We start from the raw sequence: 13,389 nt of genomic DNA, 5'->3' as shown, positions 1-13,389 counted from the left end.
TTCTCCTGCCTCAGCCTCCTGAGTAGCTGGGATTACAGGCATGCACCACCATGCCCAGCTAATTTTTTGTATTTTTAGTAGAGATGGGGTTTCACCATGTTGGCCAGGCTGTTCTTGAACTCCTGACCTCAGGTGATCCGCCCACCCTGGCCTCCCAGAGTGGCGGGGTTACAGGCATGAGCCACTGCACCAGGCTCTGATGGCAAATTGTTGGCTTTCTAGCCTCAAGAGTTTTTTAAAAAGTGAATCCGAGATTCCTTATTAAAAGTTCTAGCAAAACACACTTAAAAAGAGCCTACATAGGTCAGTTCCCATTCTTGCTGCACTTAAATAATCAGGCCAGATCTGGTGAGGCCAGATGTATTTGTTTTTGTTTTTGAGACGGAGTTTCGCTCTTGTTACCCAGGCTGGAGTGCAATGGTGCGATCTCGGCTCACTGCAACCTCCACCTCCTGGGTTCAGGCAATTCTCCTGCCTCAGCCTCCTTAGTAGCTGGGATTACAGGCACGCGCCACCATGCCCAGCTAATTTTTTTTTGTTTTTTTAGTAGAGACGGGGATTCACCATGTTGACCAGGATGGTCTCGATCTCTTGACCTCGTGATCCACCCGCCTTGGCCTCCCAAAAAAAGCTACTTTCAAAGTAGCTTATTTGCAGAGAAGATGCCAGAGAAAGAGAAAGAAAAAATTTCTATAATTTACAAACTCAGCAAGTATGGATTTGCAGTTTTCACTCGGTACAGAATTTATTTGTAAGACATGGATCCTAACCTTGACCCTAACTGGTAAGTCAGCCATTTTCTGAACGAGTTAAGAGTGCTATGCATGCTAAGAAACATGTCTAGAACCACAGAACCTGAATCACTGAGTCTAAAACCATCACTCACGGGGCGCCGGAAACCCAAAGTCATGTGCCTAAGGACACAACTTAATGAGAGGTGGACCACAGTCCAGGTTTCTGATTGGTGCCTTTTGAAAATGTGTTCAGTCACATCGCCTAGATTTAAGACCCTGTGCTCGGAAGTGCCCCCGTGGCTCTGTGCAACACCACGTTTTTACCGAAACCACCTTTGCGCTGGAGTTCTCCACGCTGCGCCAAGTGCGCCGCATTCTCAGCCCCCGCACCATAGAAGCTCCCATCATCGAAGTGGCAGATGATCACTAGTCGCGAATGCTGCCAAGGTGCATTTAGGCTTTCCTGTGTTCCAGGAAATTCAGCAACTTAACTTCCGTCGCCAAGCGTGCCATGTGCTAACGCAGGCCACCCTTCAGAGACCAGAGGGGCTGCCCCTTCTAAACTGCACAAGATCCCTACTGCGTTTGAAGCTTCACATGGTAGACACACACACACACACACACACACACACACACACACACACAAAGCAGCCAGCGTTCCCTTTCAAATCATGGGTATAAATAGAAAGGGGACCTGGCATTCACTTTTAGAGTTATGATAGCACATTCTCCCCTTTCAGGATCTCAGCCTTCATAGATCTATCTGCCCTTCTGTAATTCACATCCTGTTCTTGGCCTTTCTTCCTTGGAGAAGGTGCAGATTCTGAATCTTTATCAGGCATTTTATCCTCTAGTACCTTTCATTAAACAGATTAGTGTTACAAAGCACTATTTTTAAAAATCACTTTAGGTGGGGCGTGGTGGCTCACGAGGTGGGCGGATGACAAGTCAGGAGATCAAGACCATCCTGGCCAACACAGTGAAACTCCGTCTCTACAAAAAAATACAAAAATTAGCTAGATGTGGTGGCACATGCCTGGCGGAGGCAGGAAAAGTGCTTGAACTGGGGAGGCAGAGGTTACAGTGAGCAGAGATCACGCCACTGCACTCAAGCCTGGCAACAGAGCGAGACTGCCTCAAAACAAAACAAAACGAAACACCACTTTACATCATTCATCTCCTCGGGGAGGCCCTATTAATCACCTTACTTTAACCAGCAACAACCTTCGCCTCAGTGTGGCCCTGTGCAAGCCTCCATTCCACTCTACTTGGGCCTTCTGACATTACATACATTAAGGTCTGTCTCACGGCACTAAAAAGGAAGCAGGTGTTTTTCTATTACGTTCACAACTGTATCAGCACCTAGTGCATTGCCTAACACATAGTAGGTGCTTAACAAGTATTTGCTGAAGGCTGTGTGCAGTGGCTCATGCCTGTAATCCCAGCAGTTTGGGAGGCCGAAGTGGGTGGATCACCTGACGTCAGGAGTTCGAGACCTGCCTGGCCAACATGGCGAAACCTCATCTCTATTGAAAACACAAAAATTAGTTGGGCGTGGTGGCGCGCGTCTGTAATCCCAGCTATTTGGGAGGCGGAGGCAGGAGAATCCTTGAACCTGGGAGGTGGAGGTTGCAATGAGCCAAGATCATGCCACTGCACTCTAGCCTGGGTGACAGAGTGACACTCTGTCTCAAAAATATATATGTATTTGCTGAAATGAATGAATACATGAATTGGTCCCTTTGCACTTAGTTCGGAAGTTTTAAAAGAGTATCTTCTGTACCCCGCATTAGTAGGAATCGAAGAACTCCAGACTTGCACTGTGGAATCTGGCTGTTCCATATGGGTCTAGACCCTAATTTTACAGATAATGAAAACTGGAAAAGCAGCAGTGTGATGTGGTAGAGACAGACAGAATTTGGCCTCAAAGAACCTAGACCCAGATGAGAGTCCTTGTGCAAGCAGTAGTCTCTCTAAACTTTCCATTTCCACCTCTGAATAATGAGGATATCCCTCCCTCACGGTGATGGTTAAGGTCAGCTAAGAATAAAACGGGATAGGCCAGGTGCAGCGGCTCACGATTCCAGCGGCACAATTGGAATACAAGTTTCCTAACCCTAGCGCAGCGCATCCTGTGTCATGAAAGTAGGCTTCTGAACACGCAACTGGGGCCAACTTACCCTTTCATCTATTTCCAGGCCTCTTAACCTTTGTATGGGTTGGGGGCCGCTTCTGGGTGCAGAATCTGAAGAGAGCAGTAGGCCCCCTCCTCCACCAGAGTGCACACATGTACACCCACACAAAGTCTCCCACCCTGGCGCCAGGTTTGGGAAACACTGATAACAACAGATGCACGGGCAAGTTTCTCCTAGCTTTTTTTTTTTGAGACAGAGTTTCGCTCTTGTTACCCAGGCTGGAGTGCAATGGCGCGATCTCAGCTCACCGCAACCTCTGCCTCCTGGGTTCAGACAATTCTCCTGCCTCAGCCTCCTGAGTAGCTGCGATTACAGGTACTCACCACCATGCCCAGCTAATTTTTTATATTTTTAGTAGAGACAGGGTTTCACCTTGTTGACCAGGTTGGTCTCGATCTCTTGACCTCGTGATCCACCCGCCTCAGCCTCCCAAAGTGCTGGGATTACAGGCTTGAGCCACCGCGCCAAGTCTCTCCTAGCTATTTCTATTACTTAATGTTTAACAATCCATGCATTCAGCACTTAATTAAGGGGCTGGATTCTTCAAGGAAGGACCAAGGGTAGAATTCAAGAATCTGAGTATTGCCTCCAGAGCTCATGCTGATTAGGTAAGGGATCTTATCCACGCACATCAAAACCAGGCGAGGCACAGGAAGGCAAAGGATTAAGTATTCAAAGATAGGACGAAGGAAAACAGACAAATAGGACAATCACATTATTTTGATCACGCTGCAAACCATTCAGGTAATTCTAGCCAGGAACGGTGGCTCAGGCCTGTAATCCCAGCACTCTGGGAGGCTGAGGCGAGTGGATCACCTGAGGTCAGGAGTTCAAGACCAGCCTGGCCAACGTGGTGAAACCCCATTTTCCACTAAAAATACAAAAAGTTGGGGGAGGGGGAGAATACAAAGTTTAGCTGGGTGTGGTGGCAGGTGCCTGTAATCCCAGCTACTTGGAGGCCGAGGCAGGAAAATGGCTTGAACCTGGGAGGCAGAGGTTGCAGTGAGTTGAGACCGAGCCTTTGTACTGCAGCCTGGGTGATAAGAGCAAGACTTCATCTCATAAAGTAAAAATAAAAATAACTTAACATGACCATTTTCAAACAGCCACCTATTTGAAACAAATAGACATCCGTCATGATGCCCTCCCTTACCTTAGTCAAGTGAGACTGTGTATTTACCACAGGGCACTTAGCTGGGGAAAAACAGCAGTAAATCTTGGAGGGCTCAATTAGCCTTTTTTCTTTTCTCAAATCAGGACAAATCCTAGCCAACCAAACCCACTAGAACGTTAAACAATTATAAAATACTTGATTTAATACAAGTGGCATATAAAATGTGCTGGTTCTGAAACACGAACAGATGATCTGCTGAGGCAAAGGTGGCTGGGTAAGAGCTGCTTCGGTAAACCTCCCAGTTCCTCGTTCAGCATATAGCAGGGGCTTAATGACACTATTGAATTCAGTGTCACTCAGCTACTATTTCCCAGCTATACCTCCACCCATATGAAAAGCAAAAACATCTCATCTACAGCACAATTACATCCTGAGCATATTTAGAAATGACTAGATATGTTAATAGTTAATACTCAGTGCTGAGTGAAAGAATACAATGTTAACAGTTAACAACTTTCATCCCTGGTTGGTAACTATGGGTGGTTTTAATTTTTACCTGTATTTTATGATAATTTTCACTTTTATATAATTTTTTGTAGTCTTTTTACAACTAGGAATTTTGCTGAGGTAAGGCATTACTACCATATGAACAGGTTTCTCGTCTAAAACTAAGAATCAAGTATGTCGACTCTTCTAAAGCAATCCTGTAAATTCCAGATGGATTAATAGAGTAAAAAGTGTTTTTATTTAATACATACAAAAATTAAAATATGTTTTAGTGACAGTTATCTGAGTGGAAGGTCTTAATCTCTTGGAGAACTGCAGCATGAACCCTGCTGGCCCATCTTGGAGATGCTTCACTTTAGATAAATGGAACCCAAGTCCTTGAGGATTCTCCTTCTCAAATTTTCTATAAATCCATGGATTCAGTCTGGTGGTCAAGGGTAAAAATGAGATCTTTCCGATGGCTGAAAACTGGTTTCCCGAAATAAATGATCTCCAACTTTTACCACTTGCTATGATTCATCATTTTTATCTTTTAAAGTTGTAGTAAATTAAGACTGTAGGGCCTCTTCACGTGGCCTAACAGGTATGGCTCAGCGTTGGAATTTATCTTTATTCTATTACTATTATTATTACCATTATTTGTTTCTGAGACACAGTTTCACTCTTGCTGCCCAAGCTGGAGTACAATGGTGAGATCTTGGCTCACTGCAACCTTTGCCTCCCGAGTTCAAGCGAGTCTCCTGCCTCAGCCTCCCAAGTAGCTGAGACTGTATATAAAAAATTACCCTGGCTAACTTTTTGTATTTTTAGTAGAAACGGTGTTTCACCACATTAGCCAGGCTGGTCTCCAGCTCTGGACCTCAGGTGATCCACCCGCCTCAGCCTCCCAAAGAGTTGGGATTACAGGCATGAGCCACCATGCCCGGCCGTTTTTTATAAGGGTCTTCCACTGCGTCACAAAATCTAAACAAGGGATTGTTTCTCAAACTGTCAAGACCATAAACTATTAGATTAAAATAAAATCACCTTAGAAAAATTAAAATAAAAATAATTATGTACACTTACAGAAACAGAATTGATAGTGTTTTCGTTGAGTTCTGTACTGTCAACAGGTTAAATGTATTAGAAGTCTGAAAAACACGTTTTGTTTCTGAAACGGAGTTTCACTTTTGTTGCCCAGGCTGGACTGCAATGGCGTGATCTCAGGTCACTGCAACCTCTGCCTCCAGGGTTTAAGCGTTCTCCTGCCTCGGCCTCCCAAGTAGCTGGGATACCAGCGCCCACCAGCACACCGAGCTAATTTTGTATTTTTAGTAGAAACAGGGTTTTACCATACTGGTTAGGCTGGTCTCGAACTCCTGACCTCAGGGTGATTCGCCTGCCTCAGCCTCCCAAAGTGCTGGGATTACAGGCCTGAGCTACCACGCCCAGCCAAGAAAATACATTTCTAAATCTTAATTTTTTTCGTCCGACATAATAATCTATTCCAACAAAATTCGATTTTTTGATAACTACTAAAACCCTTAAGTTAACATTTCCATTTGCTGTATCAAAACATACCTAACAAGAGATGGATCAGACAAGAACTACAGGAAAGAAAAGTCACTTTCATTTGTTATCCACTGACTTAACATCTCCTAATGAAAACGAGTGTGGATAGTTTTTAAACCTGCACATGTTGGAAGCCAAATATTCGTTTCCGTTGCATGCATTTCAAAAACCATGTATTTTAGCCCAAAAAACTGTCATTTCCAGGAAATGCTGAAGTCAAAAGAGAAGACAGTCATTTCAACGAGCCTTGATTATTCACCACATAAACTACGGTGATTTTTCATTTGTTATACATATAAATTCGCCTCTTTAATCTGTTTACATTTCCTTTAGGAATTAAGGCAGCTAATTCTCAGAAACTGCAAGTTTATTTCTTACAACAGAGAACAAGCTATTTACAGGTTACTCTATATATGCTGCGAGTACTTAAGGCAAAATGAGCTACCTCTATTTTTCCATCAACAAAATGGGAATACATGGATTCTGAGACGTGAAGTTTCACCAACAACATTTTTAGGATGGGTCTTTAAACTCTGAACTCATAATCCCAGCATCACCTCAACTTTACTACGTTGTATGAAAGAAAACGGGCTAGGTGCAAGTCTCCCCGTACCCAAGATGGCCCTGTCACAGGCGGCACCTCCCACCACAGCCACCATTTTGACTGCAGGACATAATTAAGCTACTCACGATTTTGTACGAACTGAAAGAAAACGCAAGACATCAGAGTAATTGAGAAACATCCCTTGACCTTTAGGATTCCCAACTCTTTTTTAGCTTTCGTGGCTCTGTTTGTTCGTCAATATGACTCAAGAACATTTTCATTAATAAAATTATGTTTGCTACATTCACGTTCAAACTTTGAAAACTGCGGCGCTGCGTAAAATGTCCAAGTTATTACCTCTTCCTAAAAAGTAGAGAAGCCCACGATTTGCTCACATTGTTTCAATCAGCTTAAGGAACTCAGAATCGCCAAAAGCCAGTGAGTAGCCCTAGGTTATCTGTCCACATTCCTCTTCTTTCTCCCATCCCAAACCCTTTTGATCTTTTTATTTTCTCGATTTCATTAACTTCGGCGAGAGCAAGCTGCCGCACTTCATTCATAGGAGAAGCAACTGATATTTCAGCAAACACGACTGAATCTAAAAATAAGGGTGAGGCAAAGAGCTCAGGAATAAACGAGTTGAAATCAACCCGAAAATGGCACAAAGTAAGAGCCTGGGGCTAGGGAGGCAACAACGATCTGCTCATCCAAAAGAGTGGCTCTAATTTTGATTACTGCGTCGGCGAACCCATCGCAGCATGGAAAACAAAAATTGACCAACGCAGTTGCGATTCACCTTTGTCCAAAGGCAAAAGGTGAAAAGTCACGACTTGTATTGCCACAGGTAATTCAACCTGCCAACCAATCGACTATTTCTCAGCTCCTTCCAAACACAAAATTAGGAGAAAGGGCTGCCGCTGCGCTCAGCACGCTCCCGCCACCCGTCGCGCTCATCCAGGACCCTGGGGTTTCAGCCCAGTTATCACAAAGCCCCGGGCTGGAAAGCACCTCCGGCCTGGCCAGAAAGGCCAGCCCGCCTCTGCGCTCGCCCCGGGGCATAATGGTGGCGAGCTCAACTCCAAGGGCTCCCGAGCCCCGAGATAAAGAGGCTGAATATTCCGAGAGGAAGAGCGCTGTGGAAGAATAACGGAGTCCCAAACTTTCCCTCCGCAGCCCCGGAGCCCTGCGCCCAGGCCCGGTCCCCGCCGGCCCGAAGTTGGCCAGAGCGCCTCCCGGGAGTTTAAGGCCTCCGGGAGTCCCCGCCACGCGCCCGCCCGAGCGGGGCGAGCCCTCCCCGCCGGCCGCGGCCGCCTAGCGCCGGGTCCAAGTTAATCCCGCGCAGCACGCCCCCCCCCCACCCGGCGCCCGGCCCCGCCGGAGCAGCTGGCTCGCGCCTCAATGGCACCGGGCGGCGAGCGCGCGCAGCTCTCGCGCCCACACTAAGCCCCGCCGGAAAAGTCCCGGGAGGGCCGCGGGGTCCCGCTCCCTCTCCCACAAAAGCACTGGCCCGCCCCGCCCTCGCGCCGCCCGCTCCGCCGCCCCAGGAACCGGCGTCCCCATCCGGACGCCCGCACTCGGCACCCGGGGCACAGCTCGGCGACCCCCGCCCGCTCCCCTGCCCTTCCGCGCTCTCCTCCTGGCCCCGGACTCCCAGCCGAAGTCCCTCGGGCCCCGGCCCCTCCGCGCGAAGGCCCGGGACACCCCGCGCGGGGCAGGGGGAGCAGGGGGCGCAGCGCGCCGCCTCCCGCCCGCGCAGCCACTTACCTCGATCTCGAAGTCGGGCAGGCGGAACGCGGTGCGAAAGAGCGAGCAGAAGTGCGCGATGGCCGGGACCTCCCACCAGGAGCGGAGCTCGCCCAGTCCGGCCGCGCCGCCCTCCTCCGGGCACATCTCCTCGCCGCGGCGCTGGCGGCGGCCCCTCGCTGCCCGCGCTCGGCCCGCCGGCCTGGGACTCCCGCCGCGGCAGCGCCGCAGCCTCCGCGCGGTCCTCGGCGGGGGCGGCGGGGCGCTCCTCCCGCTGCTGCCGCCGCTCGGCGAGTGCAGGAGCCGAGGGCGGGCGCCGGGCGGGGGGCGGCGGCTCGGGGGCCCGAGCTACTGAGGCGGCTGCGGCTGCGGCTGCCCGCCGGGTCCGCGCGCTCGCCCCATCCCGCCGCTGAGGCGGCGGCCGCCCCCAGTCCCCTACAATATAATCAAGTCCCCGCCGGGGAAACAGATGGGGCTGGGGGCGGAGGGGCCGGACGCGAAGCCGGGGGGGAGGGGCCGCCCACGAGGAGGGGGCGGGGCTGCCCGCGCCACAACAACAACCCCCGCCTCCGCCCCACCCCCGCCCGGACAGCTGCACCGCCGGGGAGGGGAGGGGGAGAGGAGGGGGCTCGCGCCCCCGCGCCCAGGACCGCGGGGCCCGGGGGCGCGGGTCGCTTCCCGAAAACTCTCAAACGGCGCCCTCCGCCCGCCGGTGCTTTGGGACTGGGGAGTTGAAGCACTTTCCCGAGGGAGCACGACCTGGGGCTTTCCCACCCCCACTGGGCCTGAGTGGTCGCGTCCTTTTAAAGGGCCCGCGGGGTGGTGCTTTCGGTCGGGCTTGATCCAGAAACGTGCACGTGTGGGAGTTCAGTTATTATTGATGCTGAGGGCAGAGCCGGAGCAGGAGCCGGCTGTCCACCCTAGAAATATGAGGCCTAGAGAAGTGAAGTGCTTTCCACCTGTTCCCCAACGCTTTTATTCCAGCCGAGAACGGCGCCCAAGGAGCTCTCAAGTGGCTCTTTTCTCCGAGGGAAGAAGGCGGCGGGGCTGATTGAGCTGGAACTAAGTAGGATGGAGTCCGGAGAGCGGCGGGAAGGGTGGGGTAGGGGGAGGCACCAATCAGCGGCCAAGCGGGAAGAGCGATTCCCCCCCCCCCCCGCGCCAACCCCAGGGAATGGACACGTGTGACCGCCCCGGAGAAGACGGGCTCGGAGCCCTACCACCGCCGGGCCGCGGAAGAGCTGCCTGGAAGAGTGCGCACAATGTACCTCGCAGGCGGGGGGATGGGGCCCTGGAGACCGGGAAGCCGAGGCGTGTGCTCGGGGGAGGAGACCCGCACGCCCAGGCGGAGGGATTGAATGTGCTCCTGGAGAAGGCTGTTGAGGTGTGTGCTTTAGAAATGCTAAGGGGGCCGGGCGCGGTGGCTCACGCCTGTAATCCGAGCACTTTGGGAGGCCAAGGCTGTGTATCACCAGGTCAGGAGTTCAAGACCAGCCTGGCCAACATTGTGAAACCCCCGTCTCTACTAAAAACAAAAAAAATTATCTGGGCGTGGTGGCGGGCGCCTGTAATACCAGCTACTCGGGAGGCTGAGGCAGGAGAATCGCTTGAACTCGGGAGGCGGAGGTTGCGGTGAGCCGGAAACGCGATCACGCTATTGCACTCCAGCCTGAGCCAAAAAAAAAAAGTCACTGGGTTTCCCTGCCTTTATCTTTTGTCATCGTTGGAAGCTGAGGGGCGAATGATTTGACCACCCTTTAGTACGGTAGTGTGTTTACTGTCGTTTACAAACACCACTCCAGCCCCCATTTAAAGGCTGAGCCGTTGTCCTGCCGCCTCCCACCACGGCCAAGCCTGGAAATCAGCAAGGTTGTCCGGGAACCGCACGCGCCCCCTGGTGCTGTTTCGAGATCCGCCCTGCATCTCGGGGCTTCTCCCTTCTGCTGCCCTTTTCTTTTCTTTCTTTTTTTTTTTTTTTTTTTTTTTTTTGAGACGGAGTTTCCCTCTTATTACCCAGGCTGGAGTGCAATGGCGCGATCTCGGCTCACCGCAACCTCCGCCTCCTGGGTTCAGGCAATTCTCCTGTCTCAGCCTCTTGAGTAGCTGGGATTACAGGCACGCGCCACCGTGCCCAGCTAATTTTTTGTATTTTTTAAGTAGAGGTGGGGTTTCACCATGTTAACCAGGATGGCCTCGATCTCTTGACCTCCTGATCCACCCGCCTCGGCCTCCCAAAGTGCGGGGATTACAGGCGTGAGCCACCGCGCCTGACCCCTCTGCTGCCCTTTTCTTCCGAGGGTTCCTCCTCTGTTCTGTGGCCCAGCACGCCAACGTTAGACCCGTTTCCTCCCACCATTCTCTAACTCTGGCTGTCTCCACCGTTTTTTGCCTAGTTCCTCCACCCACCCTGCTACTCTGTCCTCAATTACCCCCTGGAAGGGATCCTGGCCCCAGGAGCTGAGGGGTCTCAAGTGCTTGGAATGAGCTGTAAATCTGAATCTTGAGTTTCCAACCAGAGCCTTCCCTGTGGAGCTCCTCTGGCCCTATCGGCGTTGATACCCTGAGTCTTTGACCCTGCTTTAAACATCTATACCACCCTTCCCCTTGGACTTACGTGCCTCGGACCTATTTTCTGCACTTATTTCCAGCCTAACCTCCTAGAATCTAGATTAGGGACCCCCTACCGTTAGGCTGGCCGCTCACTCTTCCCTTCTCCCTTTGATTCGGAGTGCTGTTGTACTTCTTAGTGTGGCCCATTCTTTCACCCTCAAAACACTAGTTGTATCATTTTCCTTAAAAACACACAGCTGGCCGGGCGCGGTGGCTCACGCCTGTAATCCCAGCACTTTAGGAGGCCGAGGTGGGCAGATCACAAGATCAAGAGATCGAGACCAGCCTGGCCAACATGGTGAAACCCTGATTCTACTAAAAATACAAAACTTAGCTGGGTGTGGTGGTGCATGCTTGTAGTCCCAGCTACTCCGGAGGCTGAGGCAGGAGAATGGCTTGAACTCGCGAGGTAGAGGTTGCAGTGAGCTGAGATCATGCCACTGCATTCCAGCCTGGCGACAGAGTGAGACTCCCTCTCAAAAAAAAGAAAAAAAAAAAAGGCCTGGCGCAGTGGCTCACGGCTATAATCCCACCACTTTGGGAGGCCGAGGCGGGTGGATCACGAGGTCAAGAGATCGAGACCATCCTGGTCAACGAGGTGAAACACTGTCTCTACTAAAAATACAAAAATTAGCTGGGTATGGTGGCGCGCACCTGTAGTCCCAGCTACTCGGGAGGCTGAGGCAGAATTGCTTGAACCCAGGAGGCGGAGGTTGCGGTGAGCCAAGATCATGCCATTACACTCCAGTCTGGGTAACAACAGCAAAACTCCGTCTCAAAAAAAAAAGAAATTACCATTTGTATGATTCACTTATCAAACACTTCCCTGAGTCATCTGTTTTTTTTTTTGAGTTGAAGTTTGTCACCCGCACTGGAGTGTAGTGGTGCGATCTCGGTTCACTGCAACCTCTGCCTCCTAGGTTCAAGCGATTCTCGTGCCTCAGCTTCCCAAGTAGCTGGAATTACAGGCACGTGCTGCTGTGTCTGGCTAATTTTTGTATTTTTAGTAGAAACGGGGTTTTACCATGTTGGCCGAGCTGGCCTTGAACTTCTGACCTCAGGTGATCCACCCGTTTTGGCCTCCCAAAGTGCTGGGATTACAGGCATGAGCCACCGTGCCCAGCCTTAAATCTTTTACTATAAGTGGAGTGGGTCTTTTCTTATGAACTAGATTAGTCTTTTAGGGGGCATCCTCCCTATTAAGCACCGAGTAAATGATTGATTTGATTGTACAGTGATAATGTAAGTGATGGCACAGAACCGTACGGAATGCAGACCTCCTTTAAACGCCTGGTTGGATCTGGCTTACCTGAATTCCTTTAGCTGGCTTTCCTCTTTCGCCCTTGTGGAACCCACTCACTCACTGCCACAGCCTTGTAGGTCATGCCTTTCTCAACGCACATGTTCAGTCTAGCTTCTCTCTGAGCCCAGGGCCATTTTGCCAAATACCACTTGGATGCTTCCCCATCATCTTAAACTCACACCTCTAATCCCAGCACTTTGGGAGGCTGAGGTGCATGGATTGCTTGAGCCCAGGAGTTTGAGACCAGCCTGGGCAACATGGGAAACCACATATCTACAACATATACAAAAATCAGTCAGGGGCAGTGGCACATGCCTTTAGTCCCAGCTATTCTGGAGGCTGAGGTGGGAGGATCGCTTGAACCTGGGAGATTGAGGCTGCGGTGAGCTGAGATCACGCCACGGCACTCAAGCCTTGGCGAGAGTGACACCTTGATATATACACAGCTCTCAGCAGATAAATTTTACCGTACTAGGCAAGATACAGCAGATGGCAGAGAAATTAGAGGGAAAAAAAAACAGTTCAGAAGTGGCTAAAATAGGCTGGGTGCGGTGGCCCATGCCTTTAATCCCAGCATTTAGGAGACCGAGGTGGGTGGATCACTTGAGGCTGGGAATTCCAAACCAGCCTGGACAACATGGCAAACCCTTTCTCTACTAAAAATACAAAAAATAAGCCGGGTGCAGTGGCTCACACCTATAATCCCAGGATCTTGGGAGGTCGAGGAGGGCAGATCACAGTCAGGAGTTCGAGACCAGCCTGACCAACATGGTGAAACCTCGTCTCTACTAAAAATACAAACATTAGCTGGGCGTGGTGGCTCACACCTGTAATCCCGGCTACTCAGGAGGCTGAGGCAGGAGAATTGCCTGAACCTGGGAGGCAGAGGTTTCAGTGAGCCAAGATCGTGCTTCCGCACTCCAGCCTGGGCAACAGAGTGAGACTTTGTCTCAAAAAAAACCACCAAAAACAGAAAGCCCGTCGCGGTGGTGCGCTCCTATAGTCCCAGCTGCCTGGGAGGCCAAGGCATGACAAACGCTTGAACCTGTGAGGTGGAGGCTGCAGTGAGCTGACATGGCACCACTGCA

At 50.8% G+C, this 13,389-nt stretch overlaps 1 protein-coding gene across 8 annotated transcripts in view; it reads right to left on the bottom strand.

Moving 5' to 3' along the window:
* Positions 1-8,668, bottom strand: part of CECR2 (CECR2 histone acetyl-lysine reader) — a 190,351-nt gene extending 181,683 nt beyond the window's left edge. For 5 of the 8 annotated variants that reach the window (XM_035282860.3, XM_035282954.3, XM_035282988.3 and 2 more), the window contains exon 1: positions 8,410-8,667. In XM_035282860.3, coding sequence (XP_035138751.3) covers positions 8,410-8,535 — 126 coding nt within the window. In that variant the 5' untranslated portion in view covers positions 8,536-8,667. Of the gene's footprint in view, positions 1-8,409 lie in introns of all 8 variants that reach the window. The other 3 variants (XM_035282811.3, XM_035282914.3, XM_035282781.3) reach the window with 2 other exon arrangements.
* Between the last annotated feature and the right edge of the window lie 4,721 nt (positions 8,669-13,389).

Source organism: Callithrix jacchus, chromosome 1, assembly GCF_049354715.1.
Source record: "Callithrix jacchus isolate 240 chromosome 1, calJac240_pri, whole genome shotgun sequence".
In the NCBI taxonomy this organism is placed as follows: domain Eukaryota; kingdom Metazoa; phylum Chordata; class Mammalia; order Primates; family Cebidae; genus Callithrix; species Callithrix jacchus.
This window is presented reverse-complemented; position numbering and strand designations above follow the sequence as displayed.